General features: G+C 42.7%; 1 protein-coding gene across 1 annotated transcript in view; it reads right to left on the reverse strand.

Moving 5' to 3' along the window:
• Positions 1-12,373, reverse strand: part of CCDC7 (coiled-coil domain containing 7) — a 40,642-nt gene extending 28,269 nt beyond the window's left edge. The window contains exons 1-6 of the mRNA XM_015408115.1: positions 12,339-12,373; positions 11,950-12,030; positions 9,278-9,364; positions 6,760-6,780; positions 6,636-6,668; positions 4,520-4,677 (exon numbers count right to left, since the gene is read on the reverse strand). Coding sequence (XP_015263601.1) covers positions 4,520-4,677; positions 6,636-6,668; positions 6,760-6,780; positions 9,278-9,364; positions 11,950-12,030; positions 12,339-12,371 — 413 coding nt within the window. The 5' untranslated portion in view covers positions 12,372-12,373. The remainder of the gene's footprint in view (positions 1-4,519; positions 4,678-6,635; positions 6,669-6,759; positions 6,781-9,277; positions 9,365-11,949; positions 12,031-12,338) is intronic.
• Positions 12,374-13,094: the final 721 nt, after the last annotated feature.

Here is a 13,094-nt window from a genome sequence, read left to right on the forward strand (position 1 = left end):
AGGACACTTTTTGTTGGCTCTGGTGGCAAAAACATCGACTGGGGGAATTCCCCACTTGCGGAAGAGTGGAAGGAGGTATGTTGGGTTCATCTCCCACTCGTGAAGGCTGAGTCCTGCTCGACTTAGATGGTCTGCCTGCAAGTTCATGTGTCCAGGGATGTGTGTGGCTATGAGGAAAATGTTGTTGGTGATGCAAAGGTTCCACAATTGGATGGCAAGGTTGCAGAGGCGTAGAGAAACAGTGCCTCCTTGCTTGTTGACATAAGAGAGTGCCATGGTGTTGTCCATGAGGACCATGACACATTTTCCCCGATTATAGGTAGGAAGCTGGTGACAGCATGCTGTATTGCCAGCAGTTCCAGGAAGTTTATGTATTGCTTCCTCTTTTGTGTGTCCTATTTGCCTCCAACAGAAAGGCCCATCGTGTGGGCACCCCAGCCCGTCAGGGAAGCATCTGTCGTTAGGGTGACTTGGGGTGAAGGGTGCTCCCTGGAAAAGATTGGAAGGGACAGTCCACCAAACTAAGGAGTCTCGTATGTTGGGAGGAGGGGTTAAGACGGTGGTATGTGCGTTTTTCGTTGTGTTGAAGTTGTGGATAAACCACAGTTGTAGGTGGCGCATTTTCAGTTTTGCGAAGACCAGGACTGACGTAGTCACGGCCATAAGGCCGAGTAGCCTCTGTATCTGGAAGACCGGGACAAAGGGTTGGGTACGGATGACGGTGGCTAGGTGGATTATGTCTGCCGCTCTGTTTTGGGGCAGGTAAGCCATGCATGTTTTGGAATCCATTAGAGCACCGATGTATTGTATCTGCTGGACCGGTTGGAGTTGAGACTTTTGTAGATTGATTTGCAGGCTCAGGTTTTCCAAGAGTACCATTGTCTCGATGTTTGAGACCAGAGTGTCCATGGAGGACGCTACTAGGAGCCAATCATCGATGTACGGGTAGATGGAGATACCCTTGAGACGGAGGAAGGCCGCCACCACAATCATAGTCTTTGTGAAGACTCTTGGGGCGCTTGAAAGGCCAAATGGTAGGGCTGCATATTGGTAATGCTGTTGACCAATTGCGAAGCATAGGTATTGGCGGTGGGAAGGGTGGATAGTGAGGTGGAAGTACGCCTCTTGGAGGTCGAGGGTGGCCATCCAGATGTTTTTCCGGAGAAGTGGCATAATCTGCTGCAAGGACACCATGCAGAAGCCGTGGTAGGTGACATAACAGTTCAGCTCCCTTAGATCTAATATGGGTTGAACGCCTCCATCCCGCTTTGGAACGGTGAAGTATCAGGAATAAAATCCCATCCTATAAAGGTGTGGTGGTACCCGCTCGATGGCTCAATTCTGCAGGAGGACAGAGACCTCGTCTAGGAGAGGCGGGGAAGGGGGTGTGGTGACGATGACTGGAGTGATGGGGTTCTGGTCGAATTGAATATGGTAGCCTTGGGTGACGATGGACAGTACCCATTGGTCTGAAGTAATGTGACACCAGGCATAAAGGAACGGTGACAGACGGGTTTGAACTGACTCAGTAGGAGGGAAGTCAAAAGCCCTGCTTGGAGGACCTTGGTTGTTTGGTGCGTGAGTGCTGTTGTCCAGTTCCGAACTTAGGCTTTTGAAAGGCGGGTCTTTGACCACCGGAAGCCGTATGTGGTCTCCATTGCATGACGACTTGGGGTGCGTCTTTGCCAGGGCCTAGACCAGGTGCGAGGATGATATTGTTGCATCGTGGAGGATGACACTCCGAGAGCGCGAGAGGCCTTTATGCTCTTATCCATATCCTGGAGCATGGTATCGGTCATGCTATTATAGAGACCAAGGCCATCAAAAGAAAGGTCTTCGACATAGGATCTAGTATCTTGTGGAAGATTGGTATTGCGGAGCCAGGAGTGCCTCCTAAGAGCTATTGCTGATGCCATTGTTCTGGAGGACGCATCTAGGGCATGTTTGGAAGTGTTGATCTGCTGTTTCGCCCTCCTTTTGAATGATCCTGGCCACCTGAAGCTTGTCTTCCGGAAGGTGGGTCAGGAGTTCAGAGAACCTTTCCCAGAGAGTATATTGATATCTGCTTATGCAGGCGAGGTAGTTAGTGGTTTTGACCACTAATGCACCTGTGGAATAGAAGCGTCTCCCGAATGCGTCCAACGTTCTACTTTCCCTGTCAGAGGGTGCTAAGTGCATTCGTTTCGACTTGGATGAGGATGTTACGACCACCGAGTTTGGTTGAGGGTGGGAAAATAAAAAATTGGCAACTGTCTCCTGGACTCTGTACATGTGGTCCAGGCGTCTCGTCGACACCGGGGGGTGGGAAGGATCTTCAGCCGGAGGTCGAGACAGAGATGCTGAAGGTCTCGATTTATAAGGTGACCTTGATCTGTGAGCAGAGTAGGTCGAATAGCAATCCCAGTCGGAATAGCCCGCAGGAGTCAGCCAGGGTATGGATGGTGGATAATTACCGTAGAGGTATCTCAATTGGCGTTGATCCCAAGACACCGGTGGTGGGGGGATAAAAACTCTGGGGGGTCGACTTCTGGATCGATCACATCTCGGAGACAAAGGAATGTGCCGCCTTTGTGAATGATCCCTATAAACTCGCTCATCGATATCGACAGTTTTGCCATGCAGACGTGGAGGTTGACTTTGCGTGCTAGTAGAAATGTGTCGATTCCGACCGGTATCGATGTCCGGAGCTTCCGAAACCATCAATGACGATGTTGGAGAAGGAGAGAGGGAAGGCTCTGCACCCATGGGGTGACTTAGGAGCTCCGCATTGTCGATGTCGAAGTAGGGAAGCGCTAGTTGTTGCATAAAGGTAAAGGTTCCCTTGCTCGAAAGCCAGTCGAGTCCGACTCTAGGGTTGCGGTGCTCATCTCCGTTTCAAAGCCAAAGAGCCAGCGCTGTCCGAAGATGTTTCCGTGGTCATGTGGCCGGCATGACTAAACACCCAGGCGCACGGAACGCTGTTCCCTTCCCACCAAAATGGTACCTATTTATCTACTTACAATTTCTTGCTTTCAAACTGCTAGGTTGGCAGGAGCTGGAACTAGAGACGAGAGCTCACTCCATCATGCGGTAATTCGGGTCTCGAACTGAACTACTGACCTTCCACAGCCTGCAGTTCAGCATCTTAACCACTTGAGCCACCGTAGCTCCTAGTTGTTGCATAGGAGAGTCTGAAAGTTGAATGGTAGGTATCAGTGGAGGAGTGTACGTCTCCGATATCGATGGAGCGGGGAGCACTATAGGAGCATCACCCAGTGCGGATGCCGCTACTTTCACCTTCTTTGCCGCTTTGAGGGACTTAGAGGAACCCCTTTTTGCGGGCTTATCCTTACTTGCCTTGGGCCTCTTCTTCACCGGTGTTGAGGCAGAGGATTGCGCCTTCGATACCGGAGGCTTTGGCGCTGGTTGGACGATGTCAGAGGCAGGCCTCGATACCGAAGCCGTCGAGGTCGAAGGTCTCTCGCAGTCCATCGTTGTGGAAGGATGTAGAGCCGATTCAAGTAGCGCCACTTTGAGGCACACGGCTCCTTTTTTTCGGGTTTGGAAAATCTAGCACAGTGCCGGCAAGAGTCAGGTCTGTGAGACTCTCCCAAACACAAAATACAGAGGGTGTGGCGATCAGGCGGTGCAGCCTGTACACCGGTTTAAAAAGTCCCACTTTTTCTCCATAGAACAGGAGAGTAGTAGAGAAAAAAGGGGGAGAGGGGAGGGGGTAGAGCCCGAAGGCCAAGCTGAGGTAACTCGGCAACTTCCTCCCCCCCTCAGGAAAAATAAGTTCTTCTTTTTTTATTTTTTAGTAGGTAACAAAGGATAATCATGAAAAAAGGAGAAAAGTGAGGAAAAAATCCAAAGAGCCGTGAGGTAAATAGCCAAAAATAGTGAACCGATCAGACCGACGGACAAAAAGGTCTTTCAAACGTGGCAGTAAGAAAGGAACTGGCGGGATGTCCGCGCCCACCCCTCTGGGCATGCGCGGTGGGGTTCCCACGCATGCTCGAGGTCTGGGTGCGAAAATCCGTTAAAAAGCTTGCTACAATGCCGATGGATCCAGCGTGTGTGCACTAGATCCCATGGGTGTGAAGCGCAGAGACCACGTCGAAGATCAATTAATTTCAAAAGCCTTCCGGAACAGATATGTTTTCCAGTTACACTGGAAGGCATGCAAAGATGCTGCCTATTGCCTATCATATTTCCAAAGAAAGCAAGTTCTTCAGCTTGGGAAAGGCAACTGACATGAGTCTATTGGAAACCCACATTTCTCCCAGCACATCTCAATAACTTCTAGTAACTGAAAGATATGATGCAATATTTATTTATTTACAGTATAGTCTGCCTTTCTCCTTTGGACTCAAGGCAGATTACACAATATCGAAGGGCCTCTTCTGTTTGAAAACCCCTTGGTTTTTATGATTAAGTAAATAAAAAACGCAGAATTCCTCAGGCAAAAAATGGTCACTGCTGCATTTTTCTAATACCCTTTTTTATTAATCGTAACCCCATTTGACAACACTCTTACTACCTAGGTGTAGAAACTTGGACATATTTGGGCAATTCTTGCACACGGCCCTTCAAGTCTTCAAGCCTCTGGATGCGGTTCATTAGTTTATTAATGTTGTCAGTTATATTTTTATCCGCCACTGGAACTTGCCAATCTGGAATAATTTCTTCCTCACCTAGCTGAAACATAGTTGAATAACAAAGTATTAAATCATCACCTACAGACATTAACTGAACTTTTCACAAAACAGAAAGCCACTTCAAGCACCTTTTATTTCACTTTGCAGATATTATTGTTAAAGCTGCACATTTCTTTACATTATTATCTTTTACATAAGAAGCATACAACTTAAGTATTAATATTTTACAGCAGTATACCCAGGAGATATTTGCAACCCAAACTACCTGCACTAATGCAACAATCCTATACAAACTTACTTCAACTAACTCAGCGGGCCTTATTTCCAAGTAAACATGCGTAGATTCAGCTATAAGATTTATCTATTTGAAAGTCTAAGAGAGCAATCTTAAGAGGGACTGCTCAGAATCCTAGTCAGGTCTATTCAGTGGCGCTTACTCCCAGAAAAGTGTTCGTGGGATTGCACTGTAACAATGTCATCCTAAATAGACTAACACCCTCTAAGTGTTGCGACTTCAGTGGAGTTAAAAGGATGTCACTCGGCTTAGGATTGCACTACCAAACAGGGATGAACACCTGGAGGCTGAGGAGTCAAATCAATGCCAAGCACATAACTATTGGAGGCTGAGGAGTCAAATCAATGCCAAACCCTTTCTCTTAAGCTAACAGCAAGCACATAAATGTTCTTCCACACTGAGAACAATGACAGAGGCTAAACCAGTGCAACTGAACTATATGCCAGGTCACAAGCAAATAACAAGGAGCAGTTGACATGCATAAAAGGGAGAACTCATACTTTGTTGTTGACACTGGGGAAAGGGTCAACCCTGAATTACTGTTGTGAGTGTTTAGGAACAAAATTACAGATCTCCCATTCCTAGTCCTCAACTACTATAATATTTATCATAAAAAGGAACAACTGTCAGAGTCTTGAACAAACTTACAACACTCTCTTGGCAGTGATTTGTTTATTGAGATGAAGATGTTTCAAGTTAAGATGATCTGTGTCAGAACTGACACCCTTGGCACCAGTTCTGGTATTATACATAGTTCAAACAGCCTCCCCCCTTGTAACCAGTTCAGTCACACCACTACATTCAGCCCGCCAAAATCTACTGTGCACAGTTAACCCTCCCCCAGCACCTGCAAGCTTAGTATCTAGCAGTGTCTGGTGTCCAAAGTCAAGCATGCATTCTTCCCAGAGATGGGAGGCCCTGCATAAACACAGTTACAAGCTAAAACAACTTCCAGCAAAGCAGCTTCACACATACACACTCACATGCTCCCAGACTCCCCCTCCCAACCAGAAGAAAACAGGATAAAAAGCATACAAAACCAAAAGAGTTAAGGAAACCATGTCAAACGAGGCCCGAGTTTGACAACAACAATATCTAGAGAAAAATATTTCACATTGTTTTTTGTTGTTCAGTTGCACAGTCGAGTCCGACTCTTTGCGACCCCATGGACCAGATCACGCGATAGTAAATCTGATTTTGGTGTTGCCCATCTGGTGATGTCCATGTGTAGAGTCGCCTCTTAGGTTGTTGGGAAAGGGTGTTCACTATGACCAGTGTGTTCTCTTGACAAAACTCTGTTAACCTTTGGCCTGCTTCATTTTGCTTTCCAAGGCCAAACTTGTCTTGTTATTCCGGTTACCTTTTGACTTCCTACTTTAGCATTCCAGTCCCCTATGATGAGAAGGACATCATTTTTTGGTGTTAGTTCTATGAGGTGTTGTAGGTCTTCATAGAACCGGTCCGCTTCAGCCTCTTCTGCATCAGTGGTTGGGGCATAGACTTGGAATACTGTGATGTTGAATGGTTTGCCTTGGAATCAGACCGAAATCATTCTGTCATTTTTGAGATTGTATCCCAGTACTGACTTTTGCACTCTCTTGTTGACTATAAAGGCCACACCATTTTTTCTACGAGATTCCTGACCACAGGAGTAGATTGTTTCTTCTAACTATTATCACCCAAGAGGTCAGATTTTAGCTTACCTCCTCCAGCATCTGTACCTCCTTTTCAAACCACTAGAAGGGAAAAAAATAATAGCAATCAGCCACTGACTAATTCAAAGGTAAATAGCTTTAAAAAATGGTTTTGAATAACTTCATTTCTTACCTTAAGCAATGATTCTAATATCTGGGAAAGAAAATCAAAATCATTATTTTATTATTTAACATTAACAAGTTTACTTTTATGGATAAATATAACATGAGACTTCCACAGTGAATAAATGTTAACATCACTTGTTCATCACTTGATGACTCCAACTTTAAATGAAAACTTCAATGTGTGAATAAGGTACCCTACATCAAAAACACTTTATCTCACTGAGGGCAAAATAGACATTACATGCAACAATGTTCCAATGCCATCTTTCTTTAAAGAAAAACTCCTTTGGGAAGCTGCGATTCTGAGCAGAGGAGGGCAGGGGAGAAACAGGGGTTTAATCCTTTTCTTGTGGCCATTTTTCCACGGCAAATCAACTCACCACCCCAGAAACATATTTACCCCTATCCCCACACACACAGATTTCTCTACTCAAAATACACCTTCTCCCCAAAGCAGCTTTTCTTTAAAGAAAAAGGGTTTCATTATTTGTGTATAGCATATAGTTTCCCCCTTATATACTCTTTTTCAAAGAAGCCAGTTGGCAAATTCAGCTGTTAGTCATCATGTCATGAGTAACATATGTCTGGATGAGCAGATGTCAACCACAACCACAGGTAAACTGCCAAGCAATTTATAGTGAACCACAGTACCATTCACTGAGGAGCTGGAATTCACCATAACAATTGCTGAGTTCAGATGGGCAGTTTTAGCCATTGCTGTTGCTGTTCCCTTACAGATTTTTAAAGTGCACAATCAGACAGCAACATCTGTCTGTCATGCCGCAGTCACCTGAGTCCCGTTCCACCCCCCTTTGCTGCGTGTTTCTTTGATACCTGAGAAAATCCAGTCCTGTTGATTTGAGCTGGTTTCCTGCTGTCTGATTGGTCTGTTGCACACCCAAGCCATCAGGCAGGTCTGACTTATCTCTTGTTTTCCAGACACCATTTTGTTTTACTAGTTAGCAAGGAGTGCATAACTGTATATACGAACCTCTCTCTTATTTATTCATTCATTCATTCATTCAGATTTTTACCCCACCCTCCCGGTCGAAGCCAGCTTAGGGTGGCTTACATAAAAACAGGTAATTACATTAAAAACATAAGTTGCAATTAAAACAAATTTTAAAATCATACTAAAGTGCTAGTAGTTGTTGGTATTTGTACGACAGTAGCAGCCAATAACCAATGTACAAGATTCTCATCTCACAGTCAGCTCTTAGTGTTCATTTGGAATGTCCTTGCAGGGCTTGCTGTTCTTTAGGCTGTTGATGGCAATTTCCAGAGTCCAGAGTCTCACACACCCCCTCCCCAGGGGCTGCTCAAAACTCTGTTTTCTTCTATAAAAATTCTCAAAGAAAGAAAGCCTTTTTCTGTCCTTTGGGGAAGGGGTAAATTGAAAAGATTAGAGGGAAGACGGCAGTGACCTCCATATCCCAGCAGTCTCAGCAAGCACTTGTGCGCATGCTCAGAAGGCAAACTTTTTAAAAACATGACCGACAGCCCAATGAACTACATATCCCAGCAGGCTGATCAGTGCTTGTGGGCATGCTCCGAGGACAAACTTTTTTAAAAAAAATGGCCGACAGGTTGACTCCCTGCCTGCTGCTGTTTGATCACATAAAAGCTCTTTGAAGCATGCTAAAAGGGGTGAGTCTGATCAGGATTCTCTGTCACAAAATAATCTGGCTCTATTAGAGGTGGGGCAACAGTGGACTGAAGTGCCCCTCTGAACACAGCCAAAGCCACTTCCACCATATTCCTTCAGGCAGGCCCAAAATACCCTCTTCATCCCTTAAGGTTCTGCCACATTCCCATTTGTACTCATTGCAATTATGAACAACTGTGGTTTGTTGATGCTAGAGATGATTGACATGAAGAATTAATTCCACTAATCCACTACATACAATCCACTCATACAATAAATTACCCTAAATACTACTGTAATACATTCAGAAACTTTTAGTTTACCTATAAATAATACAAATTAAATGAATGAGCACTATAAAATAAGACAATGGTTTTCATTCAGTATGTGACTGCTTTGACACAACATTAAAAGTTGGCCAATAGAAACAAAATCTGATTGTGATGGTTTTATGAATATATTATAAAGGTATAACCTGGTATTTTGTTCATGTGTTAACGAAGTAAGCACTGTCCAGTAGCTCCAGAGACTGTGTACACTAGTCTGGTAGGTGAGGTAAAACAATGCCATATAAGTCAGGGGATATGAGAAGTGCATGATTCAAAACCTGAACCACCATACAGAAGGGAAAAGATTAAGGGGATGAAGGACCTTTCCAGTCCACTGAACCAAAGAGAATGGCAGAAGAGATGGTAAAGAAGTAGAGTCTTTCCTTTAATATACATGTATTTGTGCTTTCCTTTAATATACATGTATTTGTGAATAGGCTACCTTGTTCAATTAAGGTGGTATAAGGTGTTACACTAAGGTGGATATTTTCCAAGTACAAAGAGAGTAAATCTAAAAGCAAAAGTTGTTTATAATGTTTAACATTACTTACTTGTTTTTCTTCACGAAGTGCAACATCTAACTGAGTACTAAGTTGTGAGCAATATATCAGGAAACAGACCAAATCTTCACGTCCATGCTTTTTAATGAGAAAATTATTATTATTGTTTTTGTTATTATATCATCGTCATCATCAACTTCATTTCTAGCCTGCCTTTCTCACTGAGACTTCAGGTGGATTACAAAATATGAAAACAAATTTAATCAAATAGCAAAACTGTCTACAGTTTGGCATACCATACTGAAGAAAGGGTTACAAAGGTAGAAGACCCTGAACTGACACTGAATTGCAGTTTTTTTAAAGATGCTTTTTATATAGTATATTCCTGCTTTCTTTCTTTTTTTAATCCCAATATTCTTGAAAAGTATTAATGAGCTCTACAGTAATTTTGGCTCAATTCTATTTATTTTTTCAGTTTCATGCTATTTAGAACTGTTTGCTTTGTAAACAATATATAGAGTAACTGTAATTCTAACAGCTACATCCATCTAAATTCATGATTGTCAATGGGTTAGAAGGGTGTAACCCTCTTTAAGATTGCACTGCAAATAATGAATAGGCAAATTAATTTCCTGTGTAACCCAGTGAATTTTATAAGCATGCAAATTTTTTGTTATAAATACTGGGTGCAATCCCCACAAGTAAAAGGGAAGATGTTGCCCTACCCAACATTTCCCCACATATTCCCCAAAGAGCACTTTGGTTGGGGTCACAACACAGGCTGGTGACCCCGGGCCCCAAGGAGGCCAGGCTTGCGGCAACGAGGGCCAGGTCCTTTTCAGTGGTGGCTCCTATCTGGTGGAATGAGCTCTCAGAGGAGATCAGGGCCCTGCGGGACCTCGTGCAGTTCCGCAGGGCCTGTAAGACCCTTCCGCCAGGCTTTTGAGTAGGAGCCGCCACTGCCACTACCACCAATGCTCCAGTACAGAGCGATACCGCCAGAGGGCCAGGTAACATCCATTTACAGCCCTAGTCCTCCCCTTCTGCTTTGCAAGAGGTAGGGGAGTTTTATCTTTGCATCTGATGATATTGAATTTTATCTGTTTTATCTATGTTATATATTATATGCACTGTGTGCCGTCTGTAAGCCGCCCTGAGCCCATTCGCGGGGAGGGTGGGGTATAAATATAAATAAATAAATAAGTTCAGCCTATCTGCTGTGTTACAAGGGCTAATATGGATTCAGACTCATTGAAAAAGGTGTTAAATGCTGATGGAGCTGTTGGGTTTTTAGACGGACACAATGATTCACAGACAACATCTTATTGCACATGACTCTATGAATTAAGCCAACAGAGCTATAGTACCCACAACTCTTTGTAACTAGGAACATCTCTGAGTTTTCCAGGTTTATCACATTAAGTATCACTATTAGGTAACAATAGACAGTGACTATATGTATCCTAAACTTTATAATTATTTTTATATTCAGTTTCAACTCAAACGCACCAGACTACTTGAAATGATGATAAAATAATTTCTGTATTATCCAAATAAGGGTAACAGTTTAGGAAGAAAATGTGGCATATTCTTCATCATCACAAGACAATGGAAAGCTAAAGCTCTTTAAGCAAACTCAGTTTCTTAGAATATAATACTTTTAATGGCATAAGCGTGCTTAACTCTTGTGTTGGACAGAACTCAAGTAATTAAGGCCTTATGTTGGATAAAATATTATTCATTATAAATATTATAAAACATTTACCATAAATCAGTAAAAATTTCAACACAAATTATCAATACTAAAGCAAGTCATTAATGCCTGGGCATAAAAAGGGCATGAAACAAGCACTGAACAGCCTTTTAAAAATCCACAAAAAGGTCTTCAGACTAAAAAACAATCACAAAAAAACTGGGGGGGGGGGAGAATTAAACCTCTCACTTGAAAGCTTGGGTAAAAAATGTTTTCATCTGATGCCTGAAAGACAGTACGGTCAGTTCTGATGTAACTATGAAAACAGAATTATTGTTGTACATAGCTTCTAACTGGTAAAATTTTTTATCTGTTGTCTTTTTACAAAATATGATGCCCTAGGGCTGCCAAGTGGGGACGGGTAAACCCCCGCTTTGGAGGCCCGATTTCCGCCGCCGCGGAATCAGGCCCTGGGGGAGCTCTATGGTTTTCCCTCCGACGATCATGGCCACGCCCTCAACGTGGTCGATGTTGCATGTCACTTCCTGTGACGTGCTGGCGGCGTGCGTGCGCGCATCCGGGGACGGCTCCCAGAGCCGGCCAAGGCTCCCCCGCCGGTGAGTATTTTGGACTTGGGAACCCTAGCTTTCCCCCTTAAACAATCTTTCCCATCTAATTATGAAATGCCTACTTGTTTAACAATGTACTATAGAATATTTAATATAATTAAAATTTTATTATAAAAATAACATTTCCGTCTTGGACAATAAACATTTATCTTTTCTGATATCAGCAGCTATTCATGATTTATTTACTTATTTATTCAATTTATACCCCGCCCTCCCTGCGAGCAGGCTCCAGGTGGCTTACATTAGCTGGTACGTAGGTACCAATAAAATTCACATAAAATCATTTTTATGTGAGTGCTCTCCCTAAATCACACAGTGGCACATATATGACACATAATACACAGCCATAGCTAGTAGAAATCATGACAACCTCACAAGCAGTATATAAATTATTAACATACAGGTAAGGTTTCTTCTTCCTCTTCTCTCTCTTCCTTAATGTTGTCATCCTTTGTATAGACATGTTCCATTGTTTGTACAATCTGCAGAAAGTTCCAAACCATTTCTGTAAATCTTCATAGCAATATCACCCACTCATCTCACTCTGGAATTCTACAGTTGAAAGGGACCAAAAGCCACCAAGGCAGGGATATCTATCCTACAAGGCCACCAATGGATTCAGCTATGTAATTCTGGGCCCCAATAAGCAAAGCACATAAGCAAAGAGGAGGTGCAGTGTAGATAGGTCATTATAGGGTCAACAGTATCTAATCACCCATTTAAAATAAGAATAAAAGGAACTAAGACATCAAAACTGAATGAAGATAGGAAAACAGAATGAATATCCTACCTGATTTAGATGCACAGTGATATTCTTAAGCATATCCATTTCATCTAGTGTTCTATCTTTATTTACTGATGGAATGTCTATGGAATACTGAGCAATATTTTCTGGTGCATCTGAAGGCATTAAAACCATTGGCTCGATTTCATAATTTAGTTTTCCTTTCTTCTTCAAACCTGAAGGAAAGTGGTCTAATACTGGGGCGGTTTGTAGAAAAGGTTGTTTCACTTGTTTTGTTGACTTCATGGTGGTGGTGGTGATCTTTTCAAAAACAGATTACAAAAGTTTTATTAATCCACACTTAAAAAGCCTCAAACTATCACATTAAATGCATACAATACATTTGTTTCAATCTTTTTTCTCCTTTGTGGAAAATGGTTCTGTTTTCAGGCAACAGATAGTTTATACCTTAATCTTTGTCACCCAGAAGCTGTGTTTAGCTATACTAAATCTTCCCTTTATTTGCAGTTTGACTCCAGCCTTATCAATCAATATCCTTTTAAGGCCCTTTCCAGATTATCAATTTATTGCATAATAAATAGGTAGTTCATTTATTTTGTGAAGGGTCTAGATGTCTTTCATCAAGGTTTCACTTCTTTTACTGGAACATCTTGTTTTCCCTTCATTCAAGCCATAATATATTTTGTTTCTGGAAAACTGTAATCAATCCCATACCCTCACATACACACTGGCCAACTAAGGAAATAGAATGCAGTATTGGATTTACCATGAGTGTTCTTCTACTCTGAAATTTAAAGAGCA

The sequence above is a fragment of the Gekko japonicus genome, unplaced genomic scaffold (genome assembly GCF_001447785.1).
Source record: "Gekko japonicus isolate JY-2015 unplaced genomic scaffold, Gekko_japonicus_V1.1 scaffold87, whole genome shotgun sequence".
NCBI lineage: Eukaryota > Metazoa > Chordata > Lepidosauria > Squamata > Gekkonidae > Gekko > Gekko japonicus.